This window comes from Lytechinus pictus, chromosome 2 (genome assembly GCF_037042905.1).
Source record: "Lytechinus pictus isolate F3 Inbred chromosome 2, Lp3.0, whole genome shotgun sequence".
Taxonomy (NCBI): domain Eukaryota; kingdom Metazoa; phylum Echinodermata; class Echinoidea; order Temnopleuroida; family Toxopneustidae; genus Lytechinus; species Lytechinus pictus.
In genome coordinates, this window is record NC_087246.1 from 11,584,495 (window position 1) to 11,602,773 (window position 18,279).

Sequence of the window (18,279 nt, forward strand, 5' to 3'; positions counted from 1 at the left end):
TTGATTAAATTTTTTTTTTTATGATTTTTTTTTTTTTTTTAATGATTTTTTTTTTTTTTTTTTCCATCCGAAAATGGGGGGTGCGGTTAATACACCGTTACTTACGGTATAACAAACATATGCACTAATTGCACTTGATAAATCGGCCTACAAGTAGGGGAGAGTGGGGTAAATAAGGCCGCCTGTTGTTTTTAGCTCACTGCTCAAGAATGGTAGGGTCAAATGGATGGCTGTTTGTGTAGTATTTGAGACAGTTCCTTAGCACAGATTTTGAGGATAGAGAATGCCTCCAGCCCAGTGCACAAACCCAGGAGCACCTCAAAATTTTGAAAGTGGCAAAATTGGCATTGCCACTTTAGATAGGCGAGTACTGTCTGTACCTACCCAGTAATGTGTATTAACTTTGATCTTAGTTTACAATGTGCGTGGCCATCTTGTTCTCTTTGTTGGTACCTAAGCTATAGAGGGCGGCAAACTCTATATGCATCTCGTAGCTTAGCTACCAACACAGAGAAAAAGATGGCCACGTACATGTAAACATCGGCAAGTTTTCTCCCATCTTCACATATTTTTTTTATTTTTTTTTTATGAATGTTTGTTTAAAAATGAAATCAATATAGTATAATCTGTGACTTCTTTGTACTTTCCATTCACGAACTGTGACAGTAGAAAACACAAAGACTTTGTTTCTATAATATTGGATAGGATTAATAAATTAATCCTAAAATGGGGTTGTTTTGGTAAATAACTACATGTAAAAAAGTTAATATGATTGTTACTAGTGAATGTTTAGTGATATCAAACCAACTGAACTATTTTTACTTTGAATACATCAAAATAATAATAGGTTTTAATCAGGTGGCCTCATTTGCCCCATTTTTAGTGGGACAAATAAGGCCAACCAACAAAAATATCTATGGCTCATTAATATGCAAATTAGGGTGATTAGTTCTAACATTTCTAATGGATAATGTTGGTCTACTCTAGATCTAGTAATAGACATCTAATCATGTTTATACTGCTTTACATTAAAAAGATATAATTGGAATTTAAAAAGGTGGCCTTATTTGCCCCATTTTCCCCTAATACAAGGTGCAGATTTAGATAGGATACTCAGGTGCATGTACATGTAGATGTGCCAGTGTTTCACACCAGCAATTCAGAAAAAAAAATATTTTACGTACATGTACAGTCTACTTCATCCATGGCAAAATAGCAAACCATTAAAGAGTCAAGTCAATATTTTACTCAATTTACTGCACACAATTAACCAGTAGTCAGCACCAATGCCATTAACATGTACAGTGTACAGGTGTATATGGAGAGGAAATAAAACACAATCCCAACATTCCTTGCATATTCTTCTGTCAACTTGGAATGACGACACAGTCACCATGGGGATGCTAACAAGTTTTTTTTATCTTGCTTGTCTTTCTCTGCACAACAGCAATGAACATGACATCTTCGAACAATGGAGATCAAATACATGTATAGGGGAGAGTGGGGTAATTGATGCCCCAGGGTAAATAAGGCTCCCAGTTTGGTTTTTAGCTCACTGCTCAAGTTTACAAGCGTCAAGGCGATTGATGTTTGTGTGGTATTTGAGAAAGTCCTTTATAGCACATATCTTGAGTATAGAGAATGTCTCTATACTCAAATGCATACATGTGTATGGCCAGGAAGAGCACAAACCAAGCAGCACCTCAAAATATAAAGAGAGGCGAGTACTGAACCAATCCAGTAATATGTTTTAACTTTTATCTTTGTTTACTTTTGTAAGGCATTATTGTACAAGCCAGTACTGCAGTAAAATTCACCACTTTTCCCTGTTTTCTACTGACTGGAAGCCTATGAACTTACATGTAACATGCCCAATGGGGCAAATGAGGCCCCTGAATAAAATATGATTGACAATGTGTGGTTACATGCATACAAACAGTAAAATGCAGTGTTGACAGAGTCCACGCTTGCTTAGTATGTACACTAAAAGTGTCCATTTCCAATAGAACATGTAGAAACATAATGATGTAATTGTGACAGTTGAAAACACAATCTGAAAAAAAAAATCAAAATATTGGACAGGATTAATCCATAAATCCTTAAATGAAGGCCTTTGGGGGGGGGGGAATATTAATCCTGTGATTGTTACTAGTAAATGTTCAGTGATTGTATCAAACTCAACTGAACTATTTTACTTTGAATATAGCAATAATAAAATAGTTTTTAATCCAGGGGCCTCTTTTTCCCCATTTCAATGGGGGCATTGGGATTGATTAGTTCTCATATTTCTATTGGATAATGTAGGTCTACTGTAGACAGAGCATTAGACATCTAATCATTATTCTCCTGCTATGAGAAAAAAAAGATGTAATTGGAATTATAAATAAGGGGGCCTTATTTACTCCAACTTTCCCCGTGATGGCATGTATGTAATTGAAGTGGTCAGTGGTAGCAACTACATGTAGACTGCTTATTTTTCCAAGGAAATTGTGCAGTCTAACATCCTATATTCTTTAAGTTCTAGTAGTTTGGGTCCACATGAAAACAGTATGATTCTTTTCCCTAAAAATCGCAGGACATTTATGGGGCTAATAAATGCCTCATCCTTACTGTTATGTTATTCTACAAATCTACAAAATTCAACAAAAGAAACATGCAATATCTAATCAAGACAATATCCATCCTCCTGCAGCATAGCCTATAATCTAGGCGGAGGCTGCAGTTATTGTCTTTGCTGTTCAGCTGAACGCAAGCGATACGTCTGATCTGGCAAAGACTACACATTGTGGATGCAAAGCATCCACCGCCTATACACTCCTGTCTTGCTTTGGATGTTGTTTTTTTATTATCGACTTTGAAATGACGCCAGTTTTTTGTACGAAAAATTATCATGCATATATGTATAAGAATTAAATCGGACCAATCAGAAATTTGTTGGAAAGAAGGTAATGCATATAAGTCACGTGACATGATGTCCCTTTCTTCATCCACAATGGCGAGTACGAGTACACGTGAGAAACTTCTGCGAGAGTTTGGATTATGCTGCCGATAAACTCTGCATTCCTGGTGGAAAATTCGGAGACCTTAATGAATCTGCCATTCGTAGCATTATTGATGACGGAAGGGATGTGGAAAAGCGAAATCTACCAGGCAATCCCTCTGTGTAACGATAATATTTTCGCTTTTATGATCTCAAGCCGTTGGCACACGACAGCAATACAGGTACCAGTATGGATGCTGGTATCACAACACGTCAAACGACGAGATGAATACATGAATATTGATTGGGCAGACGGGAGTGTATAGGCGGTGGATGCTTCGCATCCACAAATGCGTAGTCTTTGCCAGATCAGCCTTATCTCTTGTGTTCAGCATAACAGCAAAGAAAATAACTGTAGCCTCCGCCTAGATTATAGGCTACCTGCAGCTCCATGTATTTTCATGGTCAATCTTAATTGAAAACAATTGGCTACATGTACTTCATAAAAGGGTACAGATCAGGAAGGCTCATTACTCATGACTATGACAAATTGAGCACGGCAGATGAAGCTTTTAATCAAATGATCCTTGTGCTTGCATTGCTGGAAATAATTTTCTTGTTCATTTTTTTTCTTTTCACAAGAGGCACAAATGTTACATACACATGCTAGAAAAAAAAAAGTTTTTTTCCAGACACCATAGACTATAGTATGGGATTTTTATCCTACAGCTTCCCTACGCTTCTCCTGTTCCTTCTGTCTTCTTCCTCTATGCATATTGATTTTGCCCAGGCATGTGATAGAGCTGCTGAGAGGAAATGGATGGTCTGTAAGATGTAAATACCAAAGGTAACCAGGGTACATGCAGTGTGGAATGCCTACAGTACATGTACATCTTCAAGGAGTCTAGCACTTATCAGACAGGATTGGTAAATTTGAATTCCATTAATTTAAATAAAAAATATTACAATTTGTGACTGAAAAAATATCAAACAGGGTTGAGATTTAATTAAAAATATTTTTTCAACCTGCGATTGTATCGTACATGTAAAATATCTATGGATCATTACCTCATCCCCTAGAAAAATAAAAGAAATGATTTTTAAGTTATGATTCACAAATACGGTAAGTTATTTTGGATGTTAAAAGGCTCCGTTTTGACAAGCAAAGCTGAATAACTCACCAATGCGCGGTTACTAGACTCTTGGATTTATCTCCTGTGTAATTCAAATTATTTTATCACAGAATTGTGATATCTGTAGGGGGATATGTGCATTAGAAATTGCACATGGTGATAGTCATAATGGACCCTATACATGCAACTGCTTCCCGACTGTTGCGTTGATTTTTTTTCTATATCATATGTATGGAAAAACGTGGTACAGAAAAAAAGACGGAACTTGCACGAATTTTCAAGGCTTGTTTATTACTTTGAGTGGGGAGTTTTGGATGATTTTTAAATGGCAAGCAGAGCTCGAGCATATGGTGCTAGGGGACCGCGGAGTTGTTATCGAAAGCATGATTTTGGGTGATTTCAGGGGAGACTTTAGGCATTTCCGGGGCGAATTCGCCCGCCGCCCCCATGTATTTTTTTCCCTGATCCAGTTTAATGTCTAACGGGGATGCTCGGAGCGGTCTACGTGAAAAACAGTTTAGTAGAAACCAGTTTAATGTGTAACAGGAGCAGTCTTGGAAGCAATCTTAAGTGGTCTTATTTACCCCACTCTCCCCTACTTGTAGACCACTTAAAAAAGTACAATATACAATCAAACATGGTAACAGTGCTATATGGTAATGACCAAAGAACAAAATCATTTTTAAAAAAATAGTAAAACAAACAAAATACAATAATGTATGATAATAAAAGCAAAATATAATGAAAAACAATAGGGGGACAAAAAGAAAAGAAAAATTTTAAACAATAAGAAAAATAACTCAAAGAGAACCTAAACACAAGCAGGGGGCAAGGGGCTGTGGATGACAAGTAAATGAGGCAGGCGTTGTTGTAAAAGGACAAATCCACCCCAACAAATAGTTGATTTGAATAAAAAGAGAAAAATCCAACAAGCATAACACTGAAAATTTCATCAAAATCGGTTATAAAATAAGAAATTTATGACACTTAAAAAATAAGAAATTTATGACACTTAAAAAATAATATGATAACAATAGTGTCACTAAGGCGAGCACATAATACGCCTAGTCTGCAGGCACAGACCCTGATTGAAACTTTGATCAACAAGTGTCTCCATGCAAAGACTAGCACATACAAAACTTGCTGTTTCAATTCAGATTCAATTCAATTCTGAGCGAGAGGGCCTTCAGTACACAAGGCATGAGTAGGCTGCAATTCAGACCCTTTACTCGAGTGAAGGGTTTGCACAGCAGACTATAATATGCCCGCCTGTAACATGGAAAACAGAGTTTTTGGTCAAGCAAGAAAAGTGGAAGGTGGCGGCTTCACCATTGACCTTCTGACCTTAAAATCAATAGAATTGCTGAGATCTACATGTATGCTAGTATCATACACACCAATTAGGCCTGTAAAAGCCTTGGTTAAGTTCAACTAAACTTATCGCGTTGACAAGGACTTCAGAAGGATAAGATGAAAACATGTCACTCTGATCTTGACCTTTGACCTATTGACCTCAAAATCAATAGGCTTCCTGGGATCCATGCTAATATCATACACACCAAATTATATGAGCCTAGTTTAAGTTAAACTAAAGTTATTGCGTTTACAAGGAATAGAAGGGTAAGATGAAAACATGTCAGTGTGACCTTGACCTTTGACCTCAAAATCAATAGGCTTCCTGGGATCCATGCTAATATCATACACACCAAATTACTTGAGCCTACATGTACATGTAGGTTAAGTTAAACTAAAGTTATCGTGTTTACAAGGACTTTAGAAGGGTAAGATGAATACATGTCAGTGTGAACATAACCTTTGACCTTTTGACCTCAAAATCGAAAGGCTTCCTGGGATCCATGCTAGTATCATACACACATTATATGAGCCTAGGTTAGGTTAAACTGAAGTTATCATGTTTACAAGGACTGCAGAAGGATACATGATGAATACATGTCAGTGTGACCTTGACCTTTGACCTCAAAATCATTAGGCTTCCTGGGATTCATGCTATTATCATACACACCAAATTATATGAGCCTAGATTAGGTTAATCTGAAGTTATCACATTTACAAGGACTGCAGAAGGATACATGATGAATACATGTCAGTGTGACCTTGACCTTTGACCTCAAATCAATAGGCTCCCTGGGATCCATGCTAGAATCATACACACCAAATTATATGAGCCTAGGTTAAGTCAAACTGAAGTTATCGCATTTACAAGGAAAAGTTAACGGACGGACACCGAGCGTGTTAGTGTAATACGCCCCGTCTAGGACCGGCGTATAAAAATTCACTTGAAAATTATTTTATAAAATACTGAATGCATCACAGCCCGAAAGGGTAAGATGAATACATGTCAGTGTGAACATAACCTTTGACCTTTTGACCTCAAAATCGAAAGGCTTCCTGGGATCCATGCTAGTATCATACACACCACATTATATGAGCCTAGGTTAGGTTAATCTGAAGTAATCATGTTTACAAGGACTGCAGAAGGATACATGATGAATACATGTCAGTGTGACCTTGACCTTTGACCTCAAAATCATTAGGCTTCCTGGGATTCATGCTATTATCATACACACCAAATTATATGAGCCTAGATTAGGTTAATCTGAAGTTATCACATTTACAAGGACTGCAGAAGGATACATGATGAATACATGTCAGTGTGACCTTGACCTTTGACCTCAAATCAATAGGCTCCCTGGGATCCATGCTAGAATCATACACACCAAATTATATGAGCCTAGGTTAAGTCAAACTGAAGTTATCGCATTTACAAGGAAAAGTTAACGGACGGACACCGAGCGTGTTAGTGTAATACGCCCCGTCTAGGACCGGCGTATAAAAATTCACTTGAAAATTATTTTATAAAATACTGAATGCATCACAGCCCGAAAGGGTAAGATGAATACATGTCAGTGTGAACATAACCTTTGACCTTTTGACCTCAAAATCGAAAGGCTTCCTGGGATCCATGCTAGTATCATACACACCACATTATATGAGCCTAGGTTAGGTTAATCTGAAGTAATCATGTTTACAAGGACTGCAGAAGGATACATGATGAATACATGTCAGTGTGACCTTGACCTTTGACCTCAAAATCATTAGGCTTCCTGGGATTCATGCTATTATCATACACACCAAATTATATGAGCCTAGATTAGGTTAATCTGAAGTTATCACATTTACAAGGACTGCAGAAGGATACATGATGAATACATGTCAGTGTGACCTTGACCTTTGACCTCAAATCAATAGGCTCCCTGGGATCCATGCTAGAATCATACACACCAAATTATATGAGCCTAGGTTAAGTCAAACTGAAGTTATCGCATTTACAAGGAAAAGTTAACGGACGGACACCGAGCGTGTTAGTGTAATACGCCCCGTCTAGGACCGGCGTATAAAAATTCACTTGAAAATTATTTTATAAAATACTGAATGCATCACAGCCCGACAGCCAACGTCAACTATTTCTCAAGCTAAGCTATGAGTATGCCTACCCCAGCGCAGCCACTGAACACAGCACAGCTCTCAGTCAATCATCACAGCAACACACAGCTCAAAGTCCATCATCACCACAACACAGGCAGGTATGAAACTGCATTATTGCCAACACATGTATACACTCGGGCACAGACTGTTACTCACCAAAAACCCCCACTGAAAATCCCAATTTCTTACAATTGCGGGATCTGTGCCATATTTCCAGAGCACCAAGTGGCTAGGTTCAGATTTAAGATTTCAAAAAATGGTGATCACGAATGCAAATAATTGCCCAAGGCGCGTGCGCAATTCGCATTCGCCATTTTGGATTCGGCGGTGAATTAATACGTTTGGGGTACTACGAACCAGCTTAGATTCAACGATTTTGAGAACTTTACAAGAAAGGGCAAGGAGCGAGTTAGACCAAAAGCTTCGGTCTCTGTTATTGGTTGTTCTGCTGAACTTCGTTGGCTCCACTCACCAATTACAGAGACCGGAGTTCAAACTCGATCTGTACAGGGACTCAATGGCAATACCTGTACATTTATGTATTAAGTTCGGATAAGTTACCAGGAAGTGGGAGTTGCGAGACAGCTGAAGTAAGTCACTGTTTTTCCCCTTTTTTAAGTTCATTTTTTTCCCGTTTTGGTGCATTTCAGGCCAAAATGAGATAATAATCTTTATTTTGGCCCAGTTCTTTTGACATACTTTTATGAAATAAAGACAAAAATTGATGAGCCCCGTCGGGGGATTTTGCATTGTTTACCCCCTAATGGCGGCTGCACAATAGCGAGCCATCTGTGTACGAGGAGAAAAAAAAAATTAAAATGTAAAAAAAAGCTCTGTGTCTGTGTCCGATAGTAAGTTAAGTCAATGTAGAGTTAGACAGGAATAACCGTTGTTTCTGCAGATTTATTGAACAATTTCTGACATTTTACTATCATCCCCATTCACCGACAGTAGTACATGAGTGTGAGCCCGCATGTGTAATCATGTCACCCAATTCGGGCCTACATGTATAGTGTTTGGTCTAGATTTTTTTTAAGGTCTAAATGACATTATATTATCTTCAGCGATGGCCCACTATTTTCGTTAGACTCTAATCTTTCTTTTGATACTGCGCATATTCCAAGAAAATATCGAAAATATATGTTACCGATGACTTATTCCTTATTTTTGAAAATCTATTGCCGGAGAGAAAAAATGGCAGCCTTGTGTTGCTGCCCTTTACGTTCGTCGAGTTAGGCTTTTATGAAAGCTTTCCGATTATCCAGGCCAATCAATGCCAGCGACAAGTTCTGAACGCACGCACAGAGGCAAGAGCAAAGCAGCGGCACGAATCGTGATATATGACGACTAATTAAGACGTCTGTAAGGATGACATCATCCAAGATGGCAACTTACGATGACCAACGTAAGGATCGAAGATGACTATGTTTTGATCATCATTTGAAAGGAATAGCGGTAACTGCAGTCTAAGGTACAATATTTCTGAATTTCATATATTTTCTTGTCAAGTTGGATGTGTTTACGTCGCCATCTTGATTTCTTTATATTTCGCCAAGACGATACCCAGTACCCATGCATATCGCGATATGCGAGGATCGTCTTGGCGAAATACAAAGAAATCAAGATGGCGACGTAAACACGGTGGCGAGATATCCCCGTCTATTCATAATATTTTTCTCGTTTTTTAATGAATTCTTGTTTAAAAATGAAATTGATAGCGTAGAAATGTCGGAAATGAAGTTGTATCCCAGTTACATGATTTAGGGCTAGATCTTTTAGAAGGAAAGAAGAAATCTTGGGGGCGAAAGTTTCTGGTGTTTTGGCAGTACACGTACATGAATGGGAAGGAATTACTGGCTCCGTGGAGGGTAAGCATACGTTAGTAAATGATTTTTACCCTCTAACATTAGGAGCCTCCTGGCTACTCCTACACGGTGGAGCCAACAGATTTCAGCGGAAAAACCAGGGTCTAGAATAGATCTAGATCTATAACAGAGACCAAAGCTTTTGGTCTAATAGTTAGGCCCAACGACAACGTTAATCATGTTAAAGGAGAAATATATTGATTATGAACATATGCCTATATATCAATGTAAAGTCAATGATTTGGGGATTATCATTAGGCCATTTGAAAATAACGAAAATAATACACAAGATGGACGCCAATTAAAAAGTGCTAAATTGCCTCTCTGAAATATGCCTCGCATCGGTCTCGATTGACTCGAATTTGATGTGTATGGGAGTACCAGAGACGTGATTGGCTCTCCCACACTAAGCTCCACTTGCGTGCAAAACCTATTGCGAATGCTAGTGAACCAGCGATATCTCCACACAACTTGTCTCCACACTGTCAGGTTACTGAGTAGTTTGATCATGAAATGGAAGAAAACCCAGAATTTATATCTAGATTTGGATTTCAAAACCGTTGTTGAAGAAAAAGATATTGATGAAGATTCTAGCTCTAGTGGAAAACAAAGCGACATGGAAGAAGGAAAATTAGGGGAATTGCGACATTGATGGAGAGTGAAATGAACTGTCGTATCTGGTCAACTCCATTCATTTGCACCTGCACAGTGCATGCACCACTCAAAGGCCAAACAATGAAAAAAATTCCATGACAGAGTCTCTTCACTCACTTAACAACTTCGAAATATAATAAAAGTAATTAAAAGTAGTGATTGCACATACAAACAAGTAAAATGATATGTCCGAAAGGGATCCGAACCAAATAATGTATGTATCCAAATCAACTCACGAGTAGCAGCAGACGATATGCACCGACGAGAAAGTGAACTTCATGCGTAGGATGGATACTCGATCGCTCGTTTTGTTTGAATTTCGATATCATTATCCTGACCAACTGAATTCATGGATTTTTTTTAAAATAAAAAAAGAATTGCACGATTAAAATTATTTTTCTCATTACGCTTAACACTTTGTTGAATAAAATTTTTGAGATAAATTTAAATGACATGTAAAACTAAAAGATCAGCCAGCTAGCTGACACCACAGAAATAAAAGGAAGGGGAAAGCTGATCCTTGCAGCTAGCTGGTTGATCTTTTAGTTTTACATCTCATTTTAATTTATCTCAAATATTTGATAAAAAAAAGTGTTAATCATAATGAAAAAAATAATTTCAATCGTGCATTTATTTTTATATGAAAAAAAATAAATGAAAGGTATCTATTTCGCTAGGAAAGCTATGTTTTTAGAGTCAAATTTGCGAGGGTACAGTATAAAAATAATGTTTTACAAAGGATGTACTTTTTGCCCCAACAGTCAGCACTACATATTTAGAGTACGATTTGAGGGAAGTGTGGGAGGTGGGGCCGTACTAAACCCAATGATGTCGGTAAAGGCCGGTAAAACTGACATCTGCGACATAACTATTAAAATACTTGTACTTGTTTAGGGGTTCAATTCAGGGAATACTGCCAAGAGTATCGTTTTGTTTCCAATACTTGTTAAGGGTAGGGTTTCACACGTCATTACTTGTTAAGGGGTGCATTTTCAGAATATGGAAAATACATGTTTAGGGTGCTTTTTGAGACCCCATGGTCGCGCATGGTATCCACTCGTCAATGGAAGTGGCCCCCCCCCCCCCCCCCCCCGGGGGTTCGTTCCACTCTCCATCATCACTCGTTCAATGAACAAGGTTATGATATAACCTTGTTCTCAGTTACATCTCCATGTGTGGCAAAATAAGGGTGGCCATTTTGGCTTATTTTCTCTTTCTATGGGACAAATGCTTGATTTTCTTACACTGTCAGTTTCCAATACAGCTATTCATCATATAACTTGGCTCTTATGTAAATTTGATTCTTTAAATTATTTTTTCTTAATTAAAAATTGAAAAATTTAAATTTTCTTGCCATATTTCTTTCCACCAATAGAGGGCGTACACAAAAATATGCCAAAAATTCAAGTTTTTGAGCGCTCTGGTGAATACAAAAATTATTCCCAAGTTACTAATGAAAAATAAATTGCAACTGTATGGAAATTCGTAATATTGGTCACAAAAGTGATATTTTAATGATTTTTTAAAGTGTGTGCTATGTACCGTACAGCATTCATAACATAGTCCATAGTCCTACCTGTACTAGATTCCCCACAGGCAGGATGGTTGCAGTGAGCAAGTGCTCTCCATCACCGGCGCAATTACCCTAATTTTCCTTTTTCCATGTCGCTTTGTTTTCCACTAACGTTAGTCTAGAGCTAGAATATTCATCATCAATATCTTCTTCTTCAATTTCAACATTTGTTTCGAAATCCAAATATAAATCAAGGCTCCACATTAACTTTTTTTGGTGGTGGCCCGTTCGGGCCACCAAAACCTTCAAATAATTTTTTTTGGTGGCCCGATATTAAAGTTTGGTGGCCCGAAAAAATAAAGAAAAACATTAAAAATGAATAAATGGGTATAAATGGTTTAACCACTGTAAAAAAAATGAAAGAAAATAAAACGGCAAAAAAGTGTGAGAAAATTCCTTCCCTAAATTTGCCAAAATGTTGGAAAAATTCACATTTCATATCAATGAAATGCCTTTCCAAAGTATTTACTTTCTCAAGAGAAGTCATTTATAAAAAAAAAAGAAAGTAACTGTCTGTTTATTTTTGGCTAGAAAAGACCGGAAAAGACACAGCTTCGAAAGAAACCAAGTAACAACATACATACAAATGCACATGTGGGACTGTACTGTACTCACCTATGTGTTTTTATGTGTATTATTTTCATTTGGAAATCGGTCTTTTTGAGTCAAAAGAGAGGTCATGATTCCTCTTTTTAATGCTTGCAAATAATCAGGATACACCAAATTTTAGCAAAAAGGTCTGTAGAAGGGCATTTCATTGGTGTGAAATGTGACTTTGACTTGGATTTTCACAGTTCTGTGGAAGATTTCTTAGCAGCAACATTTCGTATTACAGCTCCCTGAGTCTGAATAGGCTGCTAATGCACAGCTGCTTCAAGCATGCAAATCTCACGCCAGCCGGCCGGCTGGATAAAAGCTACTTACTGCTATAGCGGTAGGCCAACTTTGTGTGTGTGTTTGTGTGTAGATCAACAAAAAGGGCGCATGACGAACTGGCTTGCAATTTTAACTGTAGAAAGTTGATAAATGCGTGCAAAATGGGGAGAAAAATTGCGCTATTCTGAAAATTATTGGTTGCCCGATTCGGGCCACCAAAACTTAATATTTTTTCAATAATGGTTGCCCGAAGTGAATTTCTGGTGGCCCCGGGCCACCGGGCCACCGCTAATGTCGAGCCTTGTATAAATTCTGGGTTTTCTTCCATTTCATGATCGAACTACTCAGAGACAGTGTGGAGAAATCGCATGTTTACTAGTAAGTAGCATTCGCAATAGGTTTTGCACGCAAGTGGAGCTTGATGTGGGAGAGCCAATCACGTCTCTGGTACTACTCTCATATCATGCATATGTACGCCCGGGGGAGGGGCACTCAGTATATAATGCATAGTGGGTATGTGCCGCGGAGGGGACCCCCATTTTTACACTCAAATTTCCGTTCCAAGGCATAGCATTTTTGTCTTATCGAGAAAAAGAACAAAGAAAGCCGCTCCAAAGCATAGCATTTTCTTCTTATCGAGAAAAATGAAGAAAGAAATCCGCTCCAAACCTTCGCATATTTTCCGTTACGACGTTCCAGCCGTATTGATCTGCTACAATGAGCCGCAATTTTGGTGAAAAGCGGCCGCAGAGCGCTGTCCGACCATCGCATCTGTGCTAGCGCACCCGGCGCCCGTGCTGCCGGGCTAGCTGCATGCACGTATGCCCGTTCCATAGGGATGAATACGCAATCACACGCAGGCGACCCGTTTTCACAAACATTTGTCGTTCCGAAGCCCGTTCCGAGGACCCTCCTTTTTACAATAAGCCCGCTCCAAGGCCCCCGTTTTTTGTCTTGCCCGCAGCACATACCCACTACTTTTTTGGTCGAGTGCCCCCCCCCCCCCCCCCCCCCCGGGTATGTACATCATCAAATTCGAGTCAATTCAGAGAACGATGCGAGGCGTATTTCGGAGAGGCATTTTTTTTTTCGATTTTTAATTGGCGATTTCCATCTTGTGTATTATTTTTGTTATTTTCAAATGGCCTAGGCCTAATGTAGTAATGATAATCCCCAAATCATTACCTTTCCATTGATATATAAGGCTATCTGTTCAAAATCAATATAGATCTATTTCTCCTTTAATGAAAATTGAAATGTCCAGATTAATCATTATTATTAAGAATAAGACGTAACGTTAAAAATGCAGAGTGCAGAGACAGAGCTGAGTCAATTTTTTGCATGATTTCCTTGACTGAAGATGAAAGTGGCCAGTAGTATGGTAGTGGATCGTATTACCGAACACTTTTCATGAATTCAATCATATCAAACACATTATTCTCATAAAATTCACCAAACTTTTAACATAAATACACAATTACCTACAAAATATAAATATGTAAAAATTTTGCCGAAATCATTTTTCCTTTTTACGATATTAGCTTCTAATCGGACCCCTCTTCGCACATGAAATATTTTGGTCACTTGAAAAAGGTATCGTATTACCGAACGTGTGTTTTCTATGGGAAAAGTTGAGAAAACAACAAAAACACTTATGAGCTATTTTGACCATATTTTATTATTGTTACTTTTATGTTAGAATATTAAGACTTTGAAAATGTGTTTTTGACCATTTTTCATCAATTTCTATTCAAGTTCTCTTTGGAAGGATGGTGCAAAATTTTGAGGGTATGAATTTATTTTCTGATGCATATGATGCGTGCGTTCGGTAATACAATCACTCACTATAGTCTATACCGTATGGTTGTGTGACCTTAATTCGCGCGTTACCTAATTTTGTGCACGGGCGAATACCTCAATATCTAATTAATATTTTAAACAAGTGGAATGCCTCTGGCCGTCTCACCTGCATCACGCGATTCAATATAGCAGCAGTGCTGATTTTGAAAACTACTATAACTCGCACAAGATGTTCAGTGATACTTGGTTACTCGTATTTCCACGTTTTATGAACTAGACCAATACACTTTCAAATTTATGGCTGTAATTCAACAAATACCCCAATTTGGCCAAAGTTCATTGACCATAAATGACCTTTGACCTTGATCATGTGACCTGAAACTTGCACAGGATGTTCAGTAATACTTGATTACTATTATGTCCAAGTTTCATGAATCAGATCCATAAACTTTCAAAGTTATGAGGGTAATTCAACAGATACCCCCAATTCGGCCAAAGTTCATTGACCCTAAATGACCTTTGACCTTGGTCATGTGACGTGAAACTCGCACAGGATGTTCAGTGATACTTGATTACTCTTATGTCCAAGTTTTATGAACTAGACCAACACACTTTCAAATTTATGGCTGTAATTCAACAAATACCCCAATTTGGCCAAAGTTCATTGACCCTAAATGACCTTTGACCTTGATCATGTGACCTGAAACTTGCACAGGATGTTCAGTAATACTTGATTACTATTATGTCCAAGTTTCATGAATCAGATCCATAAACTTTCAAAGTTATGATGGTAATTCAACAGATACCCCCAATTCGGCCAAAGTTCATTGACCCTAAATGACCTTTGACCTTGGTCATGTGACGTGAAACTCATGCAGGATGTTCAGTGATACTTGATTAACCTTATGTATAAGTTTCATGAACTAGGTCCATATATTTTCTAAGTTATGATGACATTTCAAAAACTTAACCTTAGGTTAAGATTTTGATGTTGATTCCCCCAACATGGTCTAAGTTCATTGACCCTAAATGACCTTTGACCTTGGTCATGTGACATGAAACTCAGGCAGGATGTTCAGTAATACTTGATTAACCTTATGGCCAAGTTTCATGAACTAGGTCCATATACTTTCTAAGTTATGCTGTCATTTCAAAAACTTAACCTCAGGTTAAGATTTGGTGTTGACGCCGCCGCCGCCGTCGCCGCCGCCGTCGCCGCCGCCGCCGCCGTCGCCGCCGCCGTCGGAAAAGCGGCGCCTATAGTCTCACTCTGCTATGCAGGTGAGACAAAAACTGATATCACCAACAAAAAGAGCGACTTAAATTACCAGTATAGTAATTTTCTTAAAGGTAAGGTCTCTATTAATGAAAATATTGGCAAAACATCAGCAAATTTTGTTACCTTTAGCGTCCGCTCCGAGAAAATCCGACCTTCTCGACAAGCATCAGGAATTCGCCAGTTTGCAAGCGGAAGTCTCCAAATAAGAAGTAAAATGTTTTACCAACCGAATTTATGGCATTTTACCTCCATCTGATACAATTATGTTACCTTTGTCTGCTTGATTTCTTTTCTAAATCCTTGCAAAACGATCGTGCGCAAATTAAGGTCACACTTTTTTATGACCCCTTTTCAGCTGAGCGCGCACTAGTCCGTAGGCGTAGTCGATCGCCGTGGAATTTTGAGATCGCGATACCAACGAAACCCTTGACCTACTTTATTATAATTCCGTCAAGCGAATTAGACTTTAGCCTTAGGATCTTGCCTTCCGTTTGGTATTCATGATTTTGATTAATTTTGTGAGCTGTGAGAAATTTTTGATTGAAAATCAACTTCATGATGATTTTTAAAATGTGCGCAATTTAAAATATGGTCACCCCAGTCATACTCATAGTCATCACTCATACGGTACATACATAGACATGTCATAGTGATATAGAGACGAGGAAGAAGGCCGTTTACTTTTATAATTATAAATATAATATAGGGGCCTAGTAGTAGTATGATGGGGTGTCCAAACTTCGCGCACTTTTCAAAAATATTAATCAGGCTTAAATATTTTCACAAAATATTCCTAATTTATACAAAACCAATTCAAGAAATAGTAACCACATTGACGGCAAGATCGTAAACTATAAAATCATGGACGAAAATGTAAAGTAGGTCAAGGGGATTTGCCGGTATCGCGATCTCAAAATTCTATTCCGATCGGCGAATGCGCGCTGTGCTGGAAAACCGTTCAGAAAAAGTGTGACCTAACTTCGCGGACCAAAGTTTTTAAGGACATTTAAACAAAAACTCAAGCTCAAAAAGTGAAATATTTATATCAGATCGATGGCAAAATGCTATAGAATCGGTTAGTACCACATTTAACTCACATTTTTGATGATTTCTGCTTGCAAAATGGTGATATCGTGATGCTTGTTGAAAATATCAGATTTCTTCAAAACAAGCGCTAACGGTGACAAATTTGCCGATCTTTTGCCAATATTTTCATAAAAACTGAACTCATCCTAAAGAAACTTACACCAAAGGGTAATTTTAGGTCGCTTTTCACGTTGATTACGTCAGATTTAAAGGATATTGGCTAGTTTTTTAGATAATGACCGTCCGCGAAGTATGGACACGCGCGAAGTTTGGACACACTGCCATACTTCCGACATCGACCCGTAGACGTAGCCTAGTCGACCTATAAACGTTAGTGGAGATCTAGCTGTAGATTTGGTAGTGTAGGGCCTGTACGCTGTGTGTATATGGTTGGGGGTCCTAAAGCTACGCGGGTCCTAAAGCTACGCACCACTCATCGCGCATGCAATTCCAATGGCAAAATAAATGCGCACTCTAGCTCTGTGTGTGAAGCTGTGACGAACGATCCCTATTCAATTTTTTTACAGAGGCTGCAATAAATCCTTGAATGCAGAGAAAACCAGCAAATGTTTGGAATTTCGGAGTTATAGTCACTTTGATTTCATATTTTCCTATAATAATACGGACATATTTTAGAAATTGAGGCACAGGAAATACTATTTCTTTGCATGATAAATTGAGTGCGTAGCTTTAGCCTATTATTAGGACCCCTTCTACATCGGGCGGCGAAATTAAGAGGTGTTCGGAAAACACGGCGGGATTTTCGTATTAGTGAGTTTTGTGATATTTTCTTCTTGGTTAAGGATATTTAGAATATTTATTACAAATTAGTGAAAAATAATTGTTCAAATATTACAATTGGCATAGTTTTTATCGTTTGGAAACAAAGTGCGTAGCTTTAGGTCCCCCCATCATAGTATACATACCGTACCGGTACCCCCGTACATACGCTCCCCGGTAACGAAATTGAATGAATCAAAGCAAAAGCTTATTGAACTTACCTTCTAATAATCGTTGTATTACAGCGTCTACGTTAAATTTGTCCGCTTCAGCCATTAGTTATACGTATCAAAACTTGTCCTAAGCAAATGGTGTCTTACCAAATGACAGGATGTTCGAGTTTAAAGTGGATTTTATTTATGGAATAGGGAAGTGTAGATACAGTGAATGACAGCAGTTTCGGCGGACGGTTAACGATATACATCGATATCTCGAGCGCAAATTATCGATAGTTGCGCAAAATACATGCGCAATATGGCCCGGGAATTTAAAATGAAATCCATGGGCGGTATTCTGAGGTCATTTTATCTTAAAAATATTTTATTTTATCTCTTAAAATGAAATTGGTATTCTGAGATGACATTTTATCTCTCAGATAAAATTTTGAATTTTATCTTGCATATAAATTTTATCTTGCGTAACTATAGATGATACGCAACAGAACAGTGCCTGCGTAGACATACCCATCGCGTATCTGGCCATGCAACGCGGATGATGTGCTTGCGCCCATGTTACTTTGAAGAAAA

At 38.2% G+C, this 18,279-nt stretch overlaps 1 protein-coding gene across 1 annotated transcript in view; it reads right to left on the bottom strand.

Annotated features, from left to right (window-relative positions):
* The window catches only part of LOC129253547 (serine/threonine-protein phosphatase alpha-2 isoform), a 35,981-nt gene extending 18,172 nt beyond the window's left edge, over positions 1–17,809 (bottom strand). The window contains exon 1 of the mRNA XM_054891981.2: positions 17,755–17,809. Within this exon, the coding sequence (XP_054747956.2) occupies positions 17,755–17,809 (55 nt within the window). The remainder of the gene's footprint in view (positions 1–17,754) is intronic.
* Between the last annotated feature and the right edge of the window lie 470 nt (positions 17,810–18,279).